General features: G+C 36.4%; 1 protein-coding gene across 2 annotated transcripts; it reads left to right on the forward strand.

The window, feature by feature from the left end:
- Window positions 1–7,979: 7,979 nt before the first annotated feature.
- Window positions 7,980–11,067, forward strand: LOC114459265 (uncharacterized). 2 transcript variants are annotated; one of them, XM_028441574.1, is made up of 7 exons: window positions 7,980–8,268; window positions 8,353–8,799; window positions 8,887–9,163; window positions 9,301–9,506; window positions 9,582–9,726; window positions 9,862–9,914; window positions 10,588–11,067. In XM_028441574.1, exons 3-7 carry the CDS (start codon window positions 8,890–8,892, stop codon window positions 10,894–10,896), a joined length of 987 nt encoding a protein of 328 aa, XP_028297375.1. In that variant the 5' UTR covers window positions 7,980–8,268; window positions 8,353–8,799; window positions 8,887–8,889; the 3' UTR covers window positions 10,897–11,067. The 2 variants fall into 2 exon arrangements, with proteins under 2 accessions (XP_028297375.1, XP_028297374.1); XM_028441573.1 differs by having other exon boundaries at window positions 7,981–8,268; window positions 9,805–9,914.
- The last annotated feature ends 5,695 nt before the right edge of the window (window positions 11,068–16,762 follow it).

Here is a 16,762-nt window from a genome sequence, read left to right on the forward strand (position 1 = left end):
CTGAAGAAGGCGAGAGACATCGCTGAAACTGTCAAGAAGAAAGGAAAAGAACATCTACTCCTACACTTAAAAAAGAACCATAACAAATAAATAAAACGTCTATAGTAGTAAATTGAGACATGAGGAACGTTTTTGAGCTATGAATTAAAGAAAACATGAATAATTGTAGAAATTATAAACTGTCATTTTTACTTTCTCCTGCAGGTTGAATTAAATGCTCTCAAGGGCCAGATTTGGCCCCCAGGCCTTGAGTTTGATACATTCTATATAAAAGATATGTGTTTGTATACTGTACATAATAATCATTAGTAGTTTTTTATAGAATGTAGAGAAGGTGACTAACATTCTAATAGATGTAATAATCAGATCCTAACTTGTAGATGAATATACATGCTGTGTTAATACAGACCATCTTCATCATGTACCTTTGAATCTGTTTTTTTTCTCTGTGTTTATAAAGGATTCATATTTGTAATGAGTTTTAAATGAGTATCTAATACATCACATAATAGTATTTTCTTGATTTTAGATGTGATGTGTTTTATATAAAGTATGTTTTTCTACAGTTGAAGTGAATGTGATGAAATGGTTCCTGACAGGGAAACCCTGCCTAAAGCCTGTGAATGGATCATGCAGTGTGCTGAATGAATATCAGGGGAAGGGGAGCCCAAAGTGTCCAAACACTCCCATTTTATCACCATATTTACATTTCTATCAACTCTGTGATTACAGCTCATAGATTTATTCTAACTCTGAAATGTTCTTTAATCTGTTCTTTAGCCTGTCCAGCCTTTCTTTAGAACTTACAATGTTCTATGTAACCATGATAAATCCTAAAGTTCTTCTTAATCTTCCTTCTGACATAAAGTTTGAATCAATGTAAATGTAATGATATCAAATGTCCAGTGAAGCTTTGTTCCTTTAAATAAAGACGTGTTATTGTCTGTGCTGGATTTCTTTGAACAGAGAAACATGTCAGAGAGAGGGAGAGCTTTTCATTGGATAGCACATAATCCTCCATCAAACACACATGGTTCCCATGAGAAGAACATCCACTGGATGGATCTAAGAACAGGAAGTGAAGGTTCCTCTGGAAACTGAGTGTTTAGTGAAGCTGAAGGAGTTTAAAAATAGACTTTTAGAGTAACTGCTGCTTTCACATCCAGTCATGATGTCTTTCCAACAAGTTCTGATAAAATGAGTCAAACAAGTGTAGAAATCTTTAGTTTGAGATTGTTCCTACATTAATAAGGCTTTTTATTTAAATGTAGCGTTGTATCAACATCTGAGACAGTGAAAGAGTTCCTGTTTTGGTTCTAGAAGGATATGAATTATTCCCAATGAACAGCACTGATTAAAAGGGGGCGGAGTCTCCCTGTATGTGGACTCAGAGTGGAGGTGTGTCCAGGTTAATCACATGTCTAAGTGTGTAAATGAATATAATATAAAGTTGTATATACAGAACACCAGGGTGGTGCATTGACACACTGAAGAACACATTAGCTGACATGTTTCATAACTCTGATGATTCAATAAAATACAAAGTGTTTGGAGTGACTTCATTATTAATATTATGAATCCAAACAGACACATAAAGACTTGTGATGTTATACATCCAATGTACAGCTGTGGCCTGTTCTTAGTCATTCTAAAGCCAAGCAGAGTCACATTAGACACTGACACATCCATCATTAACATTTGGACACATTCAGCTGATTGGAAAGTAGATGGAGGATTATTTAGAAGTGATATCAGTGAACAGCTTCCAGTTACAAACCAGAGCTGGGCTTAGATCTATCAATGTGATCATCCAAACAATGTCTATGATGTCTTTATGTCCACATTAGTGATGCTACATGAGAAAAACTGTCCTTTAAACAAAGAGCAGGAAGCAGAAGCTTTAGAACAAGCCGTGGATTACTGAGGCCTTAGAGACTGTATGCACTAAGATAAATGTCCTGAATAAAAGCTTTATAAACCTAAAGAAGCAGAAGATAAGCATAATTGATATAAAAACAACCAAGGAGTAAACATTATGACAACTGTATACTGTATATTAACCTGAAAAATTGTAGTAGTATATGAGTAACACTAAAAAAACATGGACTGTTGTAAATTAAATCATTTTAAAAAAATCAGCAAATTATCCAAATAATTTAATAAAGAGTAATGATGTAGTGAAAGAATAACAGATATTAATCCTGAATTTAACAGGTATTTGGTGAATGTTGGATACGACCTCACTAAGGAGATTGTTGAGACAAGAAACACAGATGAATTCCAAAATAGTCAAGTCAATAAAACTTTATCTTCATTGTTTTTTCATTCTGTAGATTAAAAATAAATAGTTCACATTGTTAAAAAAATACATCATGAAATGTCAACCTATTGCTTTGAAATGAACTTTTCATGAATTAATATAGAATATATAGTAAAATAATTTAAATATGTCTTCAATAAATCATTCCAAAGTGGTTTATTTGTAATAAATAATCAAACAGTGAAAGTGTTCCATGTATTAGAGTGTTAATAAAAGCAGCTCTAACTACAGACCAGTATCATTGCTTCATCAGCTTTCAAACATTAGAGAAAAAGGCTTTGTTCATAGACTTGATAATCCATCCATTTTCTGACCCACTTCTTCCTTTTTCAGGGTCACGGGGAGACTTGATAAGTTGATTAAAAACACAAGTTGTTGAGCTATCACCAGTTTGGCTTCAGAATGTATCATAGTATGTGATTAAAAAGCTGTAAATGTGTGGTATCAGAGGAACAGCCCTCTTATTAAAAGTGATCAGAATGAGTTTGCTGCGTGGCAGCAGCCTGAACTTGTTGCTAGTTCAGCATGGACATCACAAGCTGAGCTGCAGGAGAAGAAAAGCTACCAAGACCTCCTGAAAACAGCAGTAGGTAGTGATCCAGCATTCTGTCCATCATCCATCAATAAACACACACATTTCATACAATGCAATGCTACAACAAATTTACAAATGTGCATAATTATCTAAAAAAATAAACAGAAAAACACTTTTACAAATGTTGAAACAGATTTACAAAGGTGATGCATATATTATATAAATGTTATGTAATGTAAATAAAACAATATTTAACAGAAATAAGTTTAATTGTAGTTTTAATCATATTCAATATTTTTTAAACTTGCTTTTATCCCTCCTATGACGTCTATCAAGTATGCAAAATATAAAAGATGGAAGAAATGATAATAATTACTGCTATTGTTCATTGTACTTTTTATTTGAAAAAATAAATGTGAAAAATCACAATAGAAAACAAAACATTTATAAGAATAACTGTAGATTGTTAATCACACTTTTTATTTGAAAGATGAAATATTAAAGATCATAAAATATTTGTTCTTTGTGTTTATTTGATTCCTATTAAAGACACTTTGCTAAAAATGACTGTATATTGTAAATATAGGCTTCAAAGTTTCTTCTTGTTGGGTTTTTTCTTTCTTACTATGGACTTTATATTTTGTTAAGCGCACTAACATGACTTTGTTGTTAATGTTTTTATTTACATTTCTAATTAGTGATGAGCCTTGGATTTATTTATTTTTAATAAAAAGATGTAGGTTGGTTAAAAAGATATAAAAACAGTGAAGCTACGCTGTGTAAAAACAATAATAATCTGATATAAAATGTCTCACTGGTACAGACTAACTGCTTGTTACTGCTGTTTTGGCCTTATTGTGTTTATTAATATTTCAGTGACTTGTAGTTCCTAGACTGCTGCTCTATCATCTGCTGACAGTGTAGATGGATTAAACAATACTGTGTGCTAGGGCTGGACGCTCTCCCTACACTACATCTCAGGATTCACTATCTCTACAGTACTTTTTAAAGTTGACTCTTTGTTAATGTTGTTCATTGTCTGTTCTTACTTTTACCTGACCATACATCAAATATGAGTTTATTCTGTTATTAATACTGAGGACAATGTTTGCCTCTAATAGCTCTTTATAATTATTGTGGTGTGTGTCTGGTCCACTTTAAGTGTTGGTCCTGGTCAACTTTTTGATCTTTGTCTTTAGTTTAATGTTTGCAGGTGTTGTGAGATCACCTTGGTGGGCTTAGTGGTGGAGACCCCCCCCCCACCCCCTTTGTTGAAGGCCTTGCTGTGTGTGCATCTTCACAGGTGACGTAGACCTCCCACATAGGTTCCTCCTGACTCAGTGAGCCCTTCCCTGCCTTCTTTTCTTTTTTTACAGAGTGGACCATGCTACTGTCAGTGAAACTTCTATTGTGTGTTTAAATCAAATTGTCCAACTATTTAAAGAAACCATTGTTCTGCTGGTGGTGTTCTGAACCTGTGTTAGCATCTATAAGGGTTGTTTAACCAGGATCCTGGGAGTTCATACCCCAGGTGGTGTTGTCTTTCCCTTAGTGTTGTCCTACTATTGGAGTTATCCATTTTGCCATATATACATATATATATTGACAACAGTAATGAATGCAGGGATTGCATTACCTTTTTAGCAGCTGCCTTTATCAGTAGAATAAATGTATTTATTTTATTATTATTGTTTATATTACTGAGCCTATATGTGGATGAGCTTTAGTATTTCTTTCTTTAAATGTTTTTTGTTTATCATGTTCATCAGTTGATGCTCAGGTTATTTGTGTCTAAAAGATGGAGGATGTCTCTGTGTTCAGTCACACAGTAAAAGATGGAGGAACAACAGAACAAAGGAGGAGCAAACACCATCGGTTCAACACATACGGAGACTACGTCACTTCCTACACTGATAAATACAGAAAAAACTAATAAGATTCTGCTGTGATATTTAAAATGTAAATGACCGTAAGACATTTAAAAATATTCTTATAGTATATATGTAAATATTTAACTGTTTTGTGGTGTGTTGATTAATTGCAAAAAACAAGACAAAAAGTGACGAGTGCTTTGTTGTAGAGTAACAGAGTATGATCAGCACAACCGGTGAATACATGTTACCAAGGTTACCAACCAGACACAGCCTCACTCTCTAAACCACAAGTGGCCCTCAGACCAGTGGTTGAAGACCCCTGATTTAGACGTTCACATGTAACATGCTTGTCAAGATGGATTCATCCATGTACCAGTAGCTACAAAATGACATGTTAATAAAATACTTATAGATACTAAAATAATATAATAACTTACATTTACTTTAATTACATTTATATATTTACACACTCAGTCAGGCTAATTTAAAATGTTTTATTCTTTATTTTTCTCAGACTCAACAGCTTCTCTGATTAGATCCAACCAGACACTTCACTTAAATCCATATCTGCAGAAAAACACAACAGATTAATGTTAAAATGGACAGTACTGGGAATTAATGTTTATAATGTAAATAAAGTAGATTTATTTCTGCCCTAAATGTAGTGTTTTACTTAATAAGACTGATTAGGTTGTTTTTATAAAATAATAATAATAATATTCACATTAAATATATCCAAAAACTGATTAAAACACAACATTGACAATCTAAAACCAACAGAAAATAAAGTAAAATCAAAATAAATCAGAGATCACTCAAAACACACATTTCCATAATTGGACATGTTGGCAGCAGGTTTAGAACACACAAACCTAATATTTATGAATATTTTTAACTCATTAAAAATTGTGACAAACATGGCTTTGTTTTTAAATATCTGCATTTATGAATAATTAATAATGCAATAATTAAAATACGGTTGAAACAAAATCTTTATCTTTATCCTTAAAGTTTAAACCAAACTTAATTTAACCAAACTCAAGTGATGGAAAATAAAAATCTTCAATTATGTTGTAATTTGTTGGATTTAAGGCTGTTGAGCAGAAATATTAAAAATCACTGTGAGCTAATGAGTGACTTGTGGTTTGTGACCTCTGACCTCTAAAGCACAGCTGAGAGTCTCTGTTACTCTTTCTGTCTTTTCTTTGCTTCCATTCATTGAAAAGAAAGCAGTGAGTGTGTGACTGTCTTTCTGCAGGGACGCTTGTAGGATGGAGAACGTGCAGAATAACATTAGAAACAGGAAGTTCACCTTCAGCGCCGTCAACTCCTCACCTTCCCCAGACTCTACAGACCCCCGGACGGCAGCTACAGACAGACGCTGGCGCTCTACGCTGCCGTCTGTTGCTCTGTGATGCTCTGTGTGAACACTTTAAGTTCCAGTTGTCTGTCGTCAACAGCTGGAACAATAAGAGTTAAACGTCCATTTATTTATGTCACAATAAAGCTGGATTTCTGGTTTTTAACTTGAAAGCATTTGCCTGGACAAAACAAACAACAAAAATGGATAAAATAATCTTGTGCTTTTATTTTGACGAGGATAAATCGAGCAGCAGAGGATAATTTAACACATCGAACACAAACATGAAGGTAATTATGTTTCAAATTTAGTCAAATAAAGTAAATCAGGGCAAACAAACATCAGTTTTCCGAATGAATTTATTTTTTAAATCCGGTTTCCGAATTATTATTTTATTGAAATATGTTTTCAGTTCAGTTTGGTTTTTTTTTAATCCATTTTCCGCATTAATATTTTTTTCAAATCTGGGTTCTGAATGTTCTTTTTAACACAGAGACTGGTTTTAGGTCAGAGTTTATCACAATGACATCATCCACAGTGCTGGATATTAATCAGTTTATTGATTTTTACTTTGAAATCGAGTTAAAATATAAAGATATTAAGGATTTGCAGTCAGCACAACTTGGTTGAATTCATTAACAACAACTACAGTACTACGGTAACTTCATGGATACCTGTGGATAATAATAATATTAATGTATTAGATTTTATTTATTTATCTAATGAATTCAACCAGGACTCTAAGCTATGCTTTATGACGACTGTGTCCTCTAGAACTAAAGTATCATTTTTACCTGTCCGTCACTCATGTTAAAGTTGTGCTGACTGCAATGGCTGGAGAGAAAATAAAGTAAAAATGACCGAATTTTCGGATTTTCTGCGTGAGCGAGGGTTTCCAGAGGAATGTACATTCGGTCATTTTCACTCTTTTTCCTCCTCCAGCCACTCAGAAACACGATGCCTGTCTCCACCTGTGTTTTGTGTGGGAAGAGCTTGCAGGCTTCCCCGCAAAAAAAAAAAAAAAAAAAAAAAAAAAAAAAAAAAAAAAAAAAAAATCAAGACAAAAAAAATCAAGTAAAATAAAATAATAATAATAAAAAATAAAAATAAAAATCAAGAAAAAAAAGATTTACTCCCGTACGTACATACGTACCTCACTCTCTTTTTTTTATTATTATTTTTTTTAAAAACAAATAAAAAAAAAAAAAAAAAAAAACATTTATTAGAACATTGTGTTTGGATTTTGAGAATTACTTTAAGTCAGGTTAAGGACAGACCACAAATTAGGTAGAGGAATGAAGAAAATGTGTGCCAAAGACACCACAGCTACAGCGGAATCACATTCGTAAACAAACTGTGCACCATGCCACTTTTCATTACCACAAACCCCCCCCTCAGCTCAGTGAATTGGTATCTTCCAATGCAACGCAGGACCGTCGACATTGGCCACAAATTTAGCGCCCATTTTTTCAGCGGTGAATATTAAAAAAAATAAATAAATACTATATCTCTCTAGTTTGGTGTTTGCTGGACATCTTGAAGATTAAAGATCGGGGGGTTTCGCCTTTAATTGGCCATGTAATGTCATTATATACATGGAATTTGTCCTCTGCATTTAACCCATCCCTGAGGATGCAGTGGGCAGCCATTTTTGCAGCGCCTGGGGAGCAACTCAGGGTTAGGGGACTTGCTCAACATCCCACAGTGATATCAGCTTTAGTATTAAGAGGTAAAATTTGTGTATTATCTTTTATAGCATCATGCTAAATGCTAACTAGCTAACGCTTCGCATGTGTTGAGAGACTACTTCAACTTTTGATTGATTTGTGTTTAACCTTGAAATTTGTTTCTTGTCACTCATTTTATTTGTGGTACTGGTATTTCTTTCTTTTTTACGGTTTTGTCAGTAATATTAATTCAGTCAGTGTGCTACAGGTATACAGATTTTTGCTTTTTCAATCAACAGAGGTAATGCACACTTATACAGCTGATTGGAATATTTAGTTTAAACTTTAATAACTGCCATATTTATTCAAATATTTGTTTTTTATTAGCTGCTGGTGTGAAGATGGCCATGTTGCCCAGCCTCACTAAGGAGGATTTGCGAGACCTGTTTCCTGGGTCAGAAAACTTTTTAAGAAGAAGACACATTTGGCAACTTGTTCATGTGGATATGGAGGTGAGCTGTATTTATTGTTTGTATAAGAGTTTTGCCCCTAACTGTTAGAAGTGAGGCCAAATGTCTGTTGTGTTTATGTTGCAGAGTCAGAAATTGGATCGCCCCGCTCTTGACACTTCTGTTATAGACAGCCCATCTACGCCTTTGTTTTCCTCCTCCTCTGACAGCAACATCAGCTCTCCAACACCCTTCAATTCTCCAAAACCTAAACACAAAGATTGTTCTGGCGCCACTAAAAAGCTTCGGCTCATTAGTCCAGAGTATGTCATATACACTGACACAGAACTAGAACTAGCAAGAAGTGCTTACTTTGAAAAGCAGCGTGCTGGACAAGATGAAGACTACACCATGCCAAAAGACTTGCGCTGTAGACTCATTAGGAATACAGTAACAGGCATGATTGCTATGAAAAGAGCGTCCGAGGATGATTTTAAGTACCCAGGCTCCCGTGAACTGACTGCCATGGCTAAGCGTCTAGTAGAATACTACCCAATGCTGTGAGACAAGTCTACGTCCAATACACCTGAATGGGTAAGTCTCTCATTTTGTTGAGGAATTATTTTTTTAATCTGTTACCAATGGTAATAATAGTTTGTTTTTATTGTTTTGTTATTTTAGGAAATGGTGAAGAAGCAGTTGTTGAAAAGGGTTCAGAATGTGACAACTCCAAAAAAGAAGCAAGGTCCAACCCCATCAAGAAAAGGACCTAGAAGCCTAAAATTCCAGAGCAGCCAGGCGACGTGCACTGAAGAGAGTGATGAACCTTTCTCCTCCCCTGCTTCAGTCTCTTCAGCTGCTTCATCAGTCGCCTCGTCGTCTTCCTCCACTGTGATCCTAGAGAAGTCAACTCCTTCTACAAGTACTTCCCAAGAGGTGGATCTCTTTAGTGCTATAGGTTAGAATTTGACTTTACTTTTACATTTACTAAATGCTTAAGTAATATTTTCATTTGTATATCATGTTGTCAACACAGTGTTATAAATAGTTGGTGTATTGCTTTTCTTTTGATATCATTTTTGTTTGTGTTCCCAGAGAGCCCACAGAGCCAAGCGAGACACTATAAAACTCTGCAGGATTTGTACAAAACTAAGAACAAACCCAACAAGGAAGATGTATCCCAGCTGCTGGAATTGGAGTTCCAATCTAGACGAGCTTTCATTGACTCTGATGTGATGAAGGAACAGGACAGGCCTATGAAGATACTGCAGGCTTATCCATGTTTTAAAGAACTTGGCCATGGAAGTATTTTTTTCTCACTTAACTTGTATATTTCACTTGAACGAAGGCCTCTTAATTTAAATCTCTACTGTTAGATCATCGATGAACTCCAGCGAATCCTTGATAAAGGAAACCCCTTCTTCACAATGGAGCTGAAGAAACGTTGGCTGAGATTTTTTAACCAGGCACAGTTTTATGGGGTGTTCAAAAAAATCATAGGACCACCACTGCAGGACCAAGGTAAGGATGATTTATTTGCTGTTACCCACATACACAAAGACCTAAAATTATTATGATATATTATTATTGTTTAAACAGTAAAGAATGCACTTGCTGTCCTGAAAGTACTGCCTCAGATGTTCCCTTCGCATGTAGCTCTGCCGAAGAGGTTGGGACACCCAAGTGATGCTTTGATTCACATTTTGAAGGTAAGGTTAATATACATATATACACACACACACACACACACACACACACACATAATTAGAATATCATGAAAAAGTTCATTTATTTCTGTAATTCAACTTAAAATGTGAAACTAATATGTGATATAGACTCAACATGCAAAGTGACATAATGTCAAGCCTTTATTTTTTTTATAATTTGGATGATTATGGCTTACAGTCCATTTTCAAAATATTCAAATTTTATGAGATTTTTAATTTGGGGTTTTTACAAGCTGAGCCATAATAATCAAAATGATAACAAATAAAGGCTATACATATCTCACTTTGCATGTAATGAGTCTATCATATATTAGTTTCACAGTTTAAGTTGAATAACAGAAGTGACTTTTTCATGATATTCTAATTATAGGACGAGCACCTGTGTATATATTAGAGTGCTGCAACCCGACCGAAGTCCGACGGGACCTGTCGGAACCCAACGGATTCGGTCGGGCTCGGACAAATATTTAGAACTTATCTAGAAATATCTTAATGCCTATCGGGCTCGGTTCGGATTCGATCACTGCTCTGTCGGACGAGGGCGATGCAGTTCCGTCTTTGTGTGTGTCACAGTTGTTAAGGAGTGTTTCTATTATCATGTACTTTGTTCAAACTTATATATTTGGGTGAAGATTTAATGAATTGTTTGTTTTAGTCAGCAGAGGACCCCAACACTTACCTTCAATCAAGACCCTTGGTCAGCCCTGTGGTGATTGTCTGTGAGACAAACTGCATCCTGGTCATTGGAACAGTTCCTCTGCTGACTTTCCCCAAAGAAGACCTCAGTGAAAGCGTGATGTATCTTCTTGGCTGTTATTACACCTTTCACCTCACATATCCCAAGTGCATTGCTACCCTCCTGTCTGTGCTACAGACAGAGGTTTTGTTAGATGCCATCCATGAGAAGGACATGACTACTTCCTACAAAAAATCTATGGCTGAATGGAGAAAGTTTCATGATTAAGACAGTTTAAACATCAGTTTTAGTTTAAGTAGTTCAGCAGCATTAAGTCCCTCCTTTTAAAATGTGGCTCCTGTTCAATGATGTTAAACTACAGTCGTGTGGGGCTATTGGTTATTGCTCTGGTTTGTGGTCTTGACATTGTGATTTTTGCACAATAAAAGTGTAGAAAGATATGTCTCAAATGTTTGTTTTGTTTTTTAACTCTTATTTTAAGGTAAATTGTCTTTCATTAAATTCTGATTTTAAGCATTATTTTCTTGTAAACATTATCATATTTAAGTGAAATGTGCTTGTTTTTGGAATAGCTGTTCCTATTTCAAGTTTTATTTACTAAGCTAATTTTTCTTATTTACAATAATCAGGTCTAAATAGGCCAAAAATATGTGAATATTTCTGATTTTAAGAAAATTGTTCTAAACATTACAGCTTGAAAAAAAGACAATATTGCTTGTTTTTAGTCTAAAACTACTAATTTCAAGATTGCTTCATGGTTCTTTTTTAACATACGATAATTAAATGTTGTTTTCAGAACATCTAATTTCATCTTAATCTAAATCTAACAACAAAACCATGTATGTAAGCAGAGACAAAACTGATATAATCCAGACAGTAGATTAACACTAAAAAGACAGTTTGAGCAAAATACACAAAATCTAAATTGTTAACAAATAAAAATAATTATATTTTAAATATTAAACTTAATACACATTAAACAATTCATATATACCTTATAAATCAAATAAAGCAGACACAATAGAGCCCTAAATGATATATAATTTGATAATAATAACATGTCTACCTAAATAAATGCAGTATGCTATTCTGTACATTACATGTTGTTAAAGTTAATAGTATTCATAGATCTGCTTGACAATGTCATATATTCTCCTTTTTCTATGATAGTGTAATGTTGCTAGGCGACCAGCCTGCTAACTAAACGTTAGCTAAATACTCTCTGGGTTCTAGACTCAAACACGCTGTAATTCAGTCTTTAGATCAATGTGTCCAACTTGTGATACAGTAAAATCAACACCACTGTGAACATTTGAACACACTGTCAGACTCAGATCCACCTTTTTCACTCAATGATGTTCTGATGAACTTACTGCAGCACTGCCAACAGTAGTTGTTGATGTAACTCACTTTCCTTTACACAGGAGATCTGATCTTTAGATATTGGTGTATTTTTTTATTCAGCCTCTGTTGATCATCATAACTTCATAGCATTTATTCAGACATTCTCAACACAGACACATGGTGATACAGGACTGTGGACCAGAACATGTTATCAGGAGATACAAATGATTTCAGCCTGTCTCACTGTGCCTGATAGAAAATGTATCCCCTCTATAATCCTCAGGTGATGGACTAACATCATCTGCTTTATTCTGTACACATTTATCATCATTCATAATAAAACTTGTGAATTAGGAACAGTTTCACTTTTGTGGAGAAGAAGAACATGAGACAGATGTGACCTCATACTTTGTGTTCTCAGATGGCGCCACTTTTAGGCGTCCGGAAAAAAGATCGTGTTGACTTCAAAATAGTGTTGGATGAATCTTATAAGATGGGAACAGGTCCTGATAGAAAAAACAGGCTGTGATCAGTGGGAGGGGCCTATAATGTCACTGTAAAATCCTTCACATTCTAAATGCTGTATCTTTGATATTTTTCACTGGATTCACATCAAATTTACATGTATTATTGACCACAAGATGAGCAAAAAGATACATTATAACCCCGCCCAAAATCAAACAGGAAGTCAGTCATCTTGTCTGTCTGTCTCACAGAGGACTTAGAGACACTTCTGTCTATCTCTCTGTCTGTGTGGCTGTCTGTTTTGTGTCTGTCTGTCTGTGTGTCTGTCTGTCTGTGTAGCTGTGTGTCTGTCTGTACGTGTGTCTGTGTGTGTGTATCTGTCTGTTGGTGTGTCTGTCTGTCTGTGTAGCTGTGTGTGTCTGTCTGTTGGTGTGTCTGTCTGTTTGTCTGTGTGTTTGTCTGTCTGTGTGGCTGTGTCTGTCTGTCTGTGTGTGTCTGTCTGTCTGTTGGTGTGTCTGTCTATCTGTGTATGTGTGTGTGTGTGTGTGTGTGTGTGTGTCTTTCTGTGTATGTCTGCCTGTCTGTTTGTCTGTCTAATTGTCTGTCTGTCTGTGTGTCTGTCTGCCTGTCTGTCTGTTTGTCTGTCTATGTTTCTGCCTGCCTGTCTCTGTGTGTGTGACTGTGTAAATGTGTGTCTGTGTCTGTCTTTCTGTGTGTGTGTCTGTCTGTCTGTCTGTGTGTTTGACTGTCTGTAGGTGTGTGTTTTTCTGCGTGTCTGTCTGTTTGTGCAGCTGTGTGTGTCTGTCTAAGTATCTGTCTGTCTGTAGGTGTGTTTATCTGTCTGTGTGTCTGTCTGTCTGTGTAGCTGTGTGTCTGTCTGTCTGTAGGTATGTCTGTCTGTAGGTGTGTGTGTGTGTCTGTCTGTCTGTGTAGCTGTGTTTGTCTGTCTGTCCGTCTGTTTGCCTGCCTGTGTGTATGTCTGTCTGTCTGTGTGTCTGAATGTCTGTAGGTGTGTGTGTGTTTGTCTGCGTGTCTGCCTACCTGTGTGTCTGTCTGTCTGACTGTCTGTCTGTCTGTCTGTGTGTCTGTTTGTCTAAGAGTTTGTCTGTCAGTGTGTGTCTGTCTGTCTGTGTGCCTGACTGTCTGTAGGTGTGTGTGTGATTGTCTGCGTGTCTGTCTGTGTTGCTGTGTCTGTCTGTTTGTGTCTGTCTGTCTGTCTGTCTATGTGTGTGTTAGTCTGTCTGTCTGTCTGCGTGTCTGTCTGTCTGTCAGTCTATGTGTCTGTCTGTCTATGTTTCTGCCTGCCTGTCTGTGCGTGTGTGTCTGTGTAGCTGTGTGTCTGTGTCTGTCATTCTGTGTGTGTGTGTCTGTGTTGCTGTCTGCCTGTCTGTTTGTCTGTTTGTCTGTCGGTGTGTCTGTCAATGTGTGTGTGTGTGTGTGTTTGTCTGTCTGTCTGTGTGTCTGTCTAAGTGTCTGTCTGTCTGTAGGTGTGTGTGTGTGTCTGTCTGTGTAGCTGTGTTTATCTGTCTGTCCGTCTGTTTGCCTGCCTGTGTGTATGTCTGTCTGTCTGTCTGTGTGTCTGAATGTCTGTAGGTGTGTGTGTGTGTGTGTGTGTGTGTGTGTGTGTGTGTGTGTGTGTGTGTGTGTGTGTGTGTGTGTGTGTGTGTGCGTGTCTGACTGTCTGTCTGTGTGTCTGTTTGTCTAAGAGTCTGTCTGTCAGTGTGTGTCTGTCTGTCTTTGTGCCTGACTATCTGTAGGTGTGTGTGTGATTGTCTGCGTGTCTGTCTGTGTAGCTGTGTCTGTCTGTCTGTCGGTGTGTCTGTGTAGCTGTGTCTGTCTGTTTGTGTCTGTCTGTCTGTCTGTCTGTCTATGTGTGTGTTAGTGTGTGTTTGTCTGTCTGTCTGTCTGTCTGTCTGTCTGTCTGCGTGTTTGTCTGTCTGTCAGTCTATGTGTCTGTCTGTCTATGTTTCTGCCTGCCTGTTTGTGCGTGTGTGTCTGTGTAGCTGTGTGTCTGTGTCTGTCATTCTGTGTGTGTGTATCTGTGTTGCTGTCTGCCTGTCTGTTTGTCTGTTTGTCTGTCGGTGTGTCTGTCAGTCTGTGTAGCTGTGTCTGTCTGTCTGTCTATGTGTGTGTGTTTGTCTGTCTGTCTGTTTGTCTGTCTGCCTGTCTGTGTGTCTGTCTCTTTGTCTAAGTGTCTGTCTGTCTGTCTGTCTGTGTGTGTGTGTGTGTTTGTCTGCCTGTCTGTCTGTCTGTTTGCGTGTCTGTCTGTCTGTCAGTCTATGTGTCTGTCTCTCTGTGTGTCTGTCTCTCTGTGTGTCTGTCTAAGTGTCTGTCTGTCTGTCAGTGTGTCTGTCTGTCTGTGTAGCTGTGTGTGTCTGTCTGTCTGTCTTTCTGTATGTGTGGTTGTCTGCCTGTCTGTCTGTGTAGCTGTGTGTGTCTGTTTGTCAGTTTGTCCGTCTGCCTGTCTGTCTGTGTGTTTGTCTGTCAGTGTGTCTGTCTGCCTGTCTGTCTCTTTGTCTTAGTGTCTGTCTGTCTGTGTAGCTGTGTCTGTCTGTCTGTCTGTCTGTCTTTCTAAGTGTCTGTCTGTCTGTCTCACAGAGGACTCAGAGACACTGAGGAACCATAGTACCAAAGCCCAAACCCAGGATACAGAGTGTCAGTGAAGGAGGTACAGACGGTGTGGATGAGTGTCAGAGAGTCAGAGGAGACTTTATAGAAGGACAGACGTCCATCAGGACAGTCCACATACACTCCTACTCTACCAGAGGAACCACAGGGACAGGAGGTACGTGTGATTATGTTATTGTGTCTGAAGTAGTAAAAACCTCTGTAACATCTCAGTCTCCAGGACTGATTATTAAATCCAAACCAACAATCATTACTGTTTCCTTTTCTTCTGATTCCTCTGTAACTCACTGCTATAGAAACATATCCATTCCACTCCACCTCCCAGTAACAGCGACCAGTCAGACCAGTACTACACAGAACCTGATAGATATCAAATCTGTCCTGATGATCAGGATAAAGCTCCTCCTCCTCCACACATGTCACCATCCTGTTGTTGTCAGACAGTCTGAGGTTTCTGTTGATGGAGTTTGTGTCGAGGTGAATGTGACAGAAATCTGATGAGACACAAAGAAACAACAGTTGATCATGTGATGCTTCATTGTCTCTGTATCACTGACATGTTCATTCACTCAGAGCTTCATGAGGACACTTTGAATGAACACACACACACACTTACACTTCCTCACACCAGCTTTGATCCTCTGCTCTCCTCCATGGTCCGCCCTGCAGGAGCAAACACAGGCAGTGATTTACACACCTAAAGAGTCCAAAGTGCTGCTCAGAAACCTGATGCCATCTCCATCAAGCTCTCCATGTTTCTACTGGTTTGTCTTCAACAGCTTCACCTTCTTCATCTCCTTCAAAGTGTTCCTCTCTTCATCCTCACTGATTGGTTCCACCTCCTCTGATCTTAACTATACACTATTATATATATGTATATTTACACTATTTGGTCCTTTGCAGTTTAAATAAGTTTGGTAGTCGTACATATTTTTATTCTTTTTAGTTTTTGAATGTGGATAATATCACACACTAAATCATAATTCTCCCTTTAGAAATACATTTGTCTTATGAATTCTAATACATTACAATGATAAATAAATGAATAAACAAACCTATTGATTGACTGTATATAGTGATTATTTCAAAAACATAATAAAAAGGAAAATTAAACATAAGACATCAATACATATTCACAGGAGTATAATTTACTAACCTCTCAACACTTCTCTTTAATAAATAATAACAATAATCTTGATAAAATATATTTATGACTTTGTATCTAAAACTTCAACATTCACAACATTCACATAAATGTACATATATATACACTAACACATATAATTACACACCCATATATAAATGATTAATAGAGATTGATAAAATACATATACACCTATACATATATATCTACACATAAACACACATGAAAAAAAATAAAATAAAAAGAAACATAGATTTGAACATTAGCTGAACAACTTTACACAAATAATTAACACTAGAAATAATAATTATAAAATACTTTAGTTTAAATATATTTTACTACTTTAACTTTTACAACTAGAATAGGCTAAAAATGAATTAAATGAATAAATGAAGACTGAGACACAAATAAATATAAAAATGAATGAATTAAATAAAGAAATAAGTAAACAAATACTTAAATAAGTCAATAAATAAATAAATAAGTTGATCTCCAAAGGCACCAAATATGACAACACAAAATACTTTTGTTATAATGACAATTTACCAAAAA

The sequence above is a fragment of the Gouania willdenowi genome, unplaced genomic scaffold (genome assembly GCF_900634775.1).
Source record: "Gouania willdenowi unplaced genomic scaffold, fGouWil2.1 scaffold_276_arrow_ctg1, whole genome shotgun sequence".
NCBI classification, from domain to species: Eukaryota; Metazoa; Chordata; class Actinopteri; order Blenniiformes; family Gobiesocidae; genus Gouania; species Gouania willdenowi.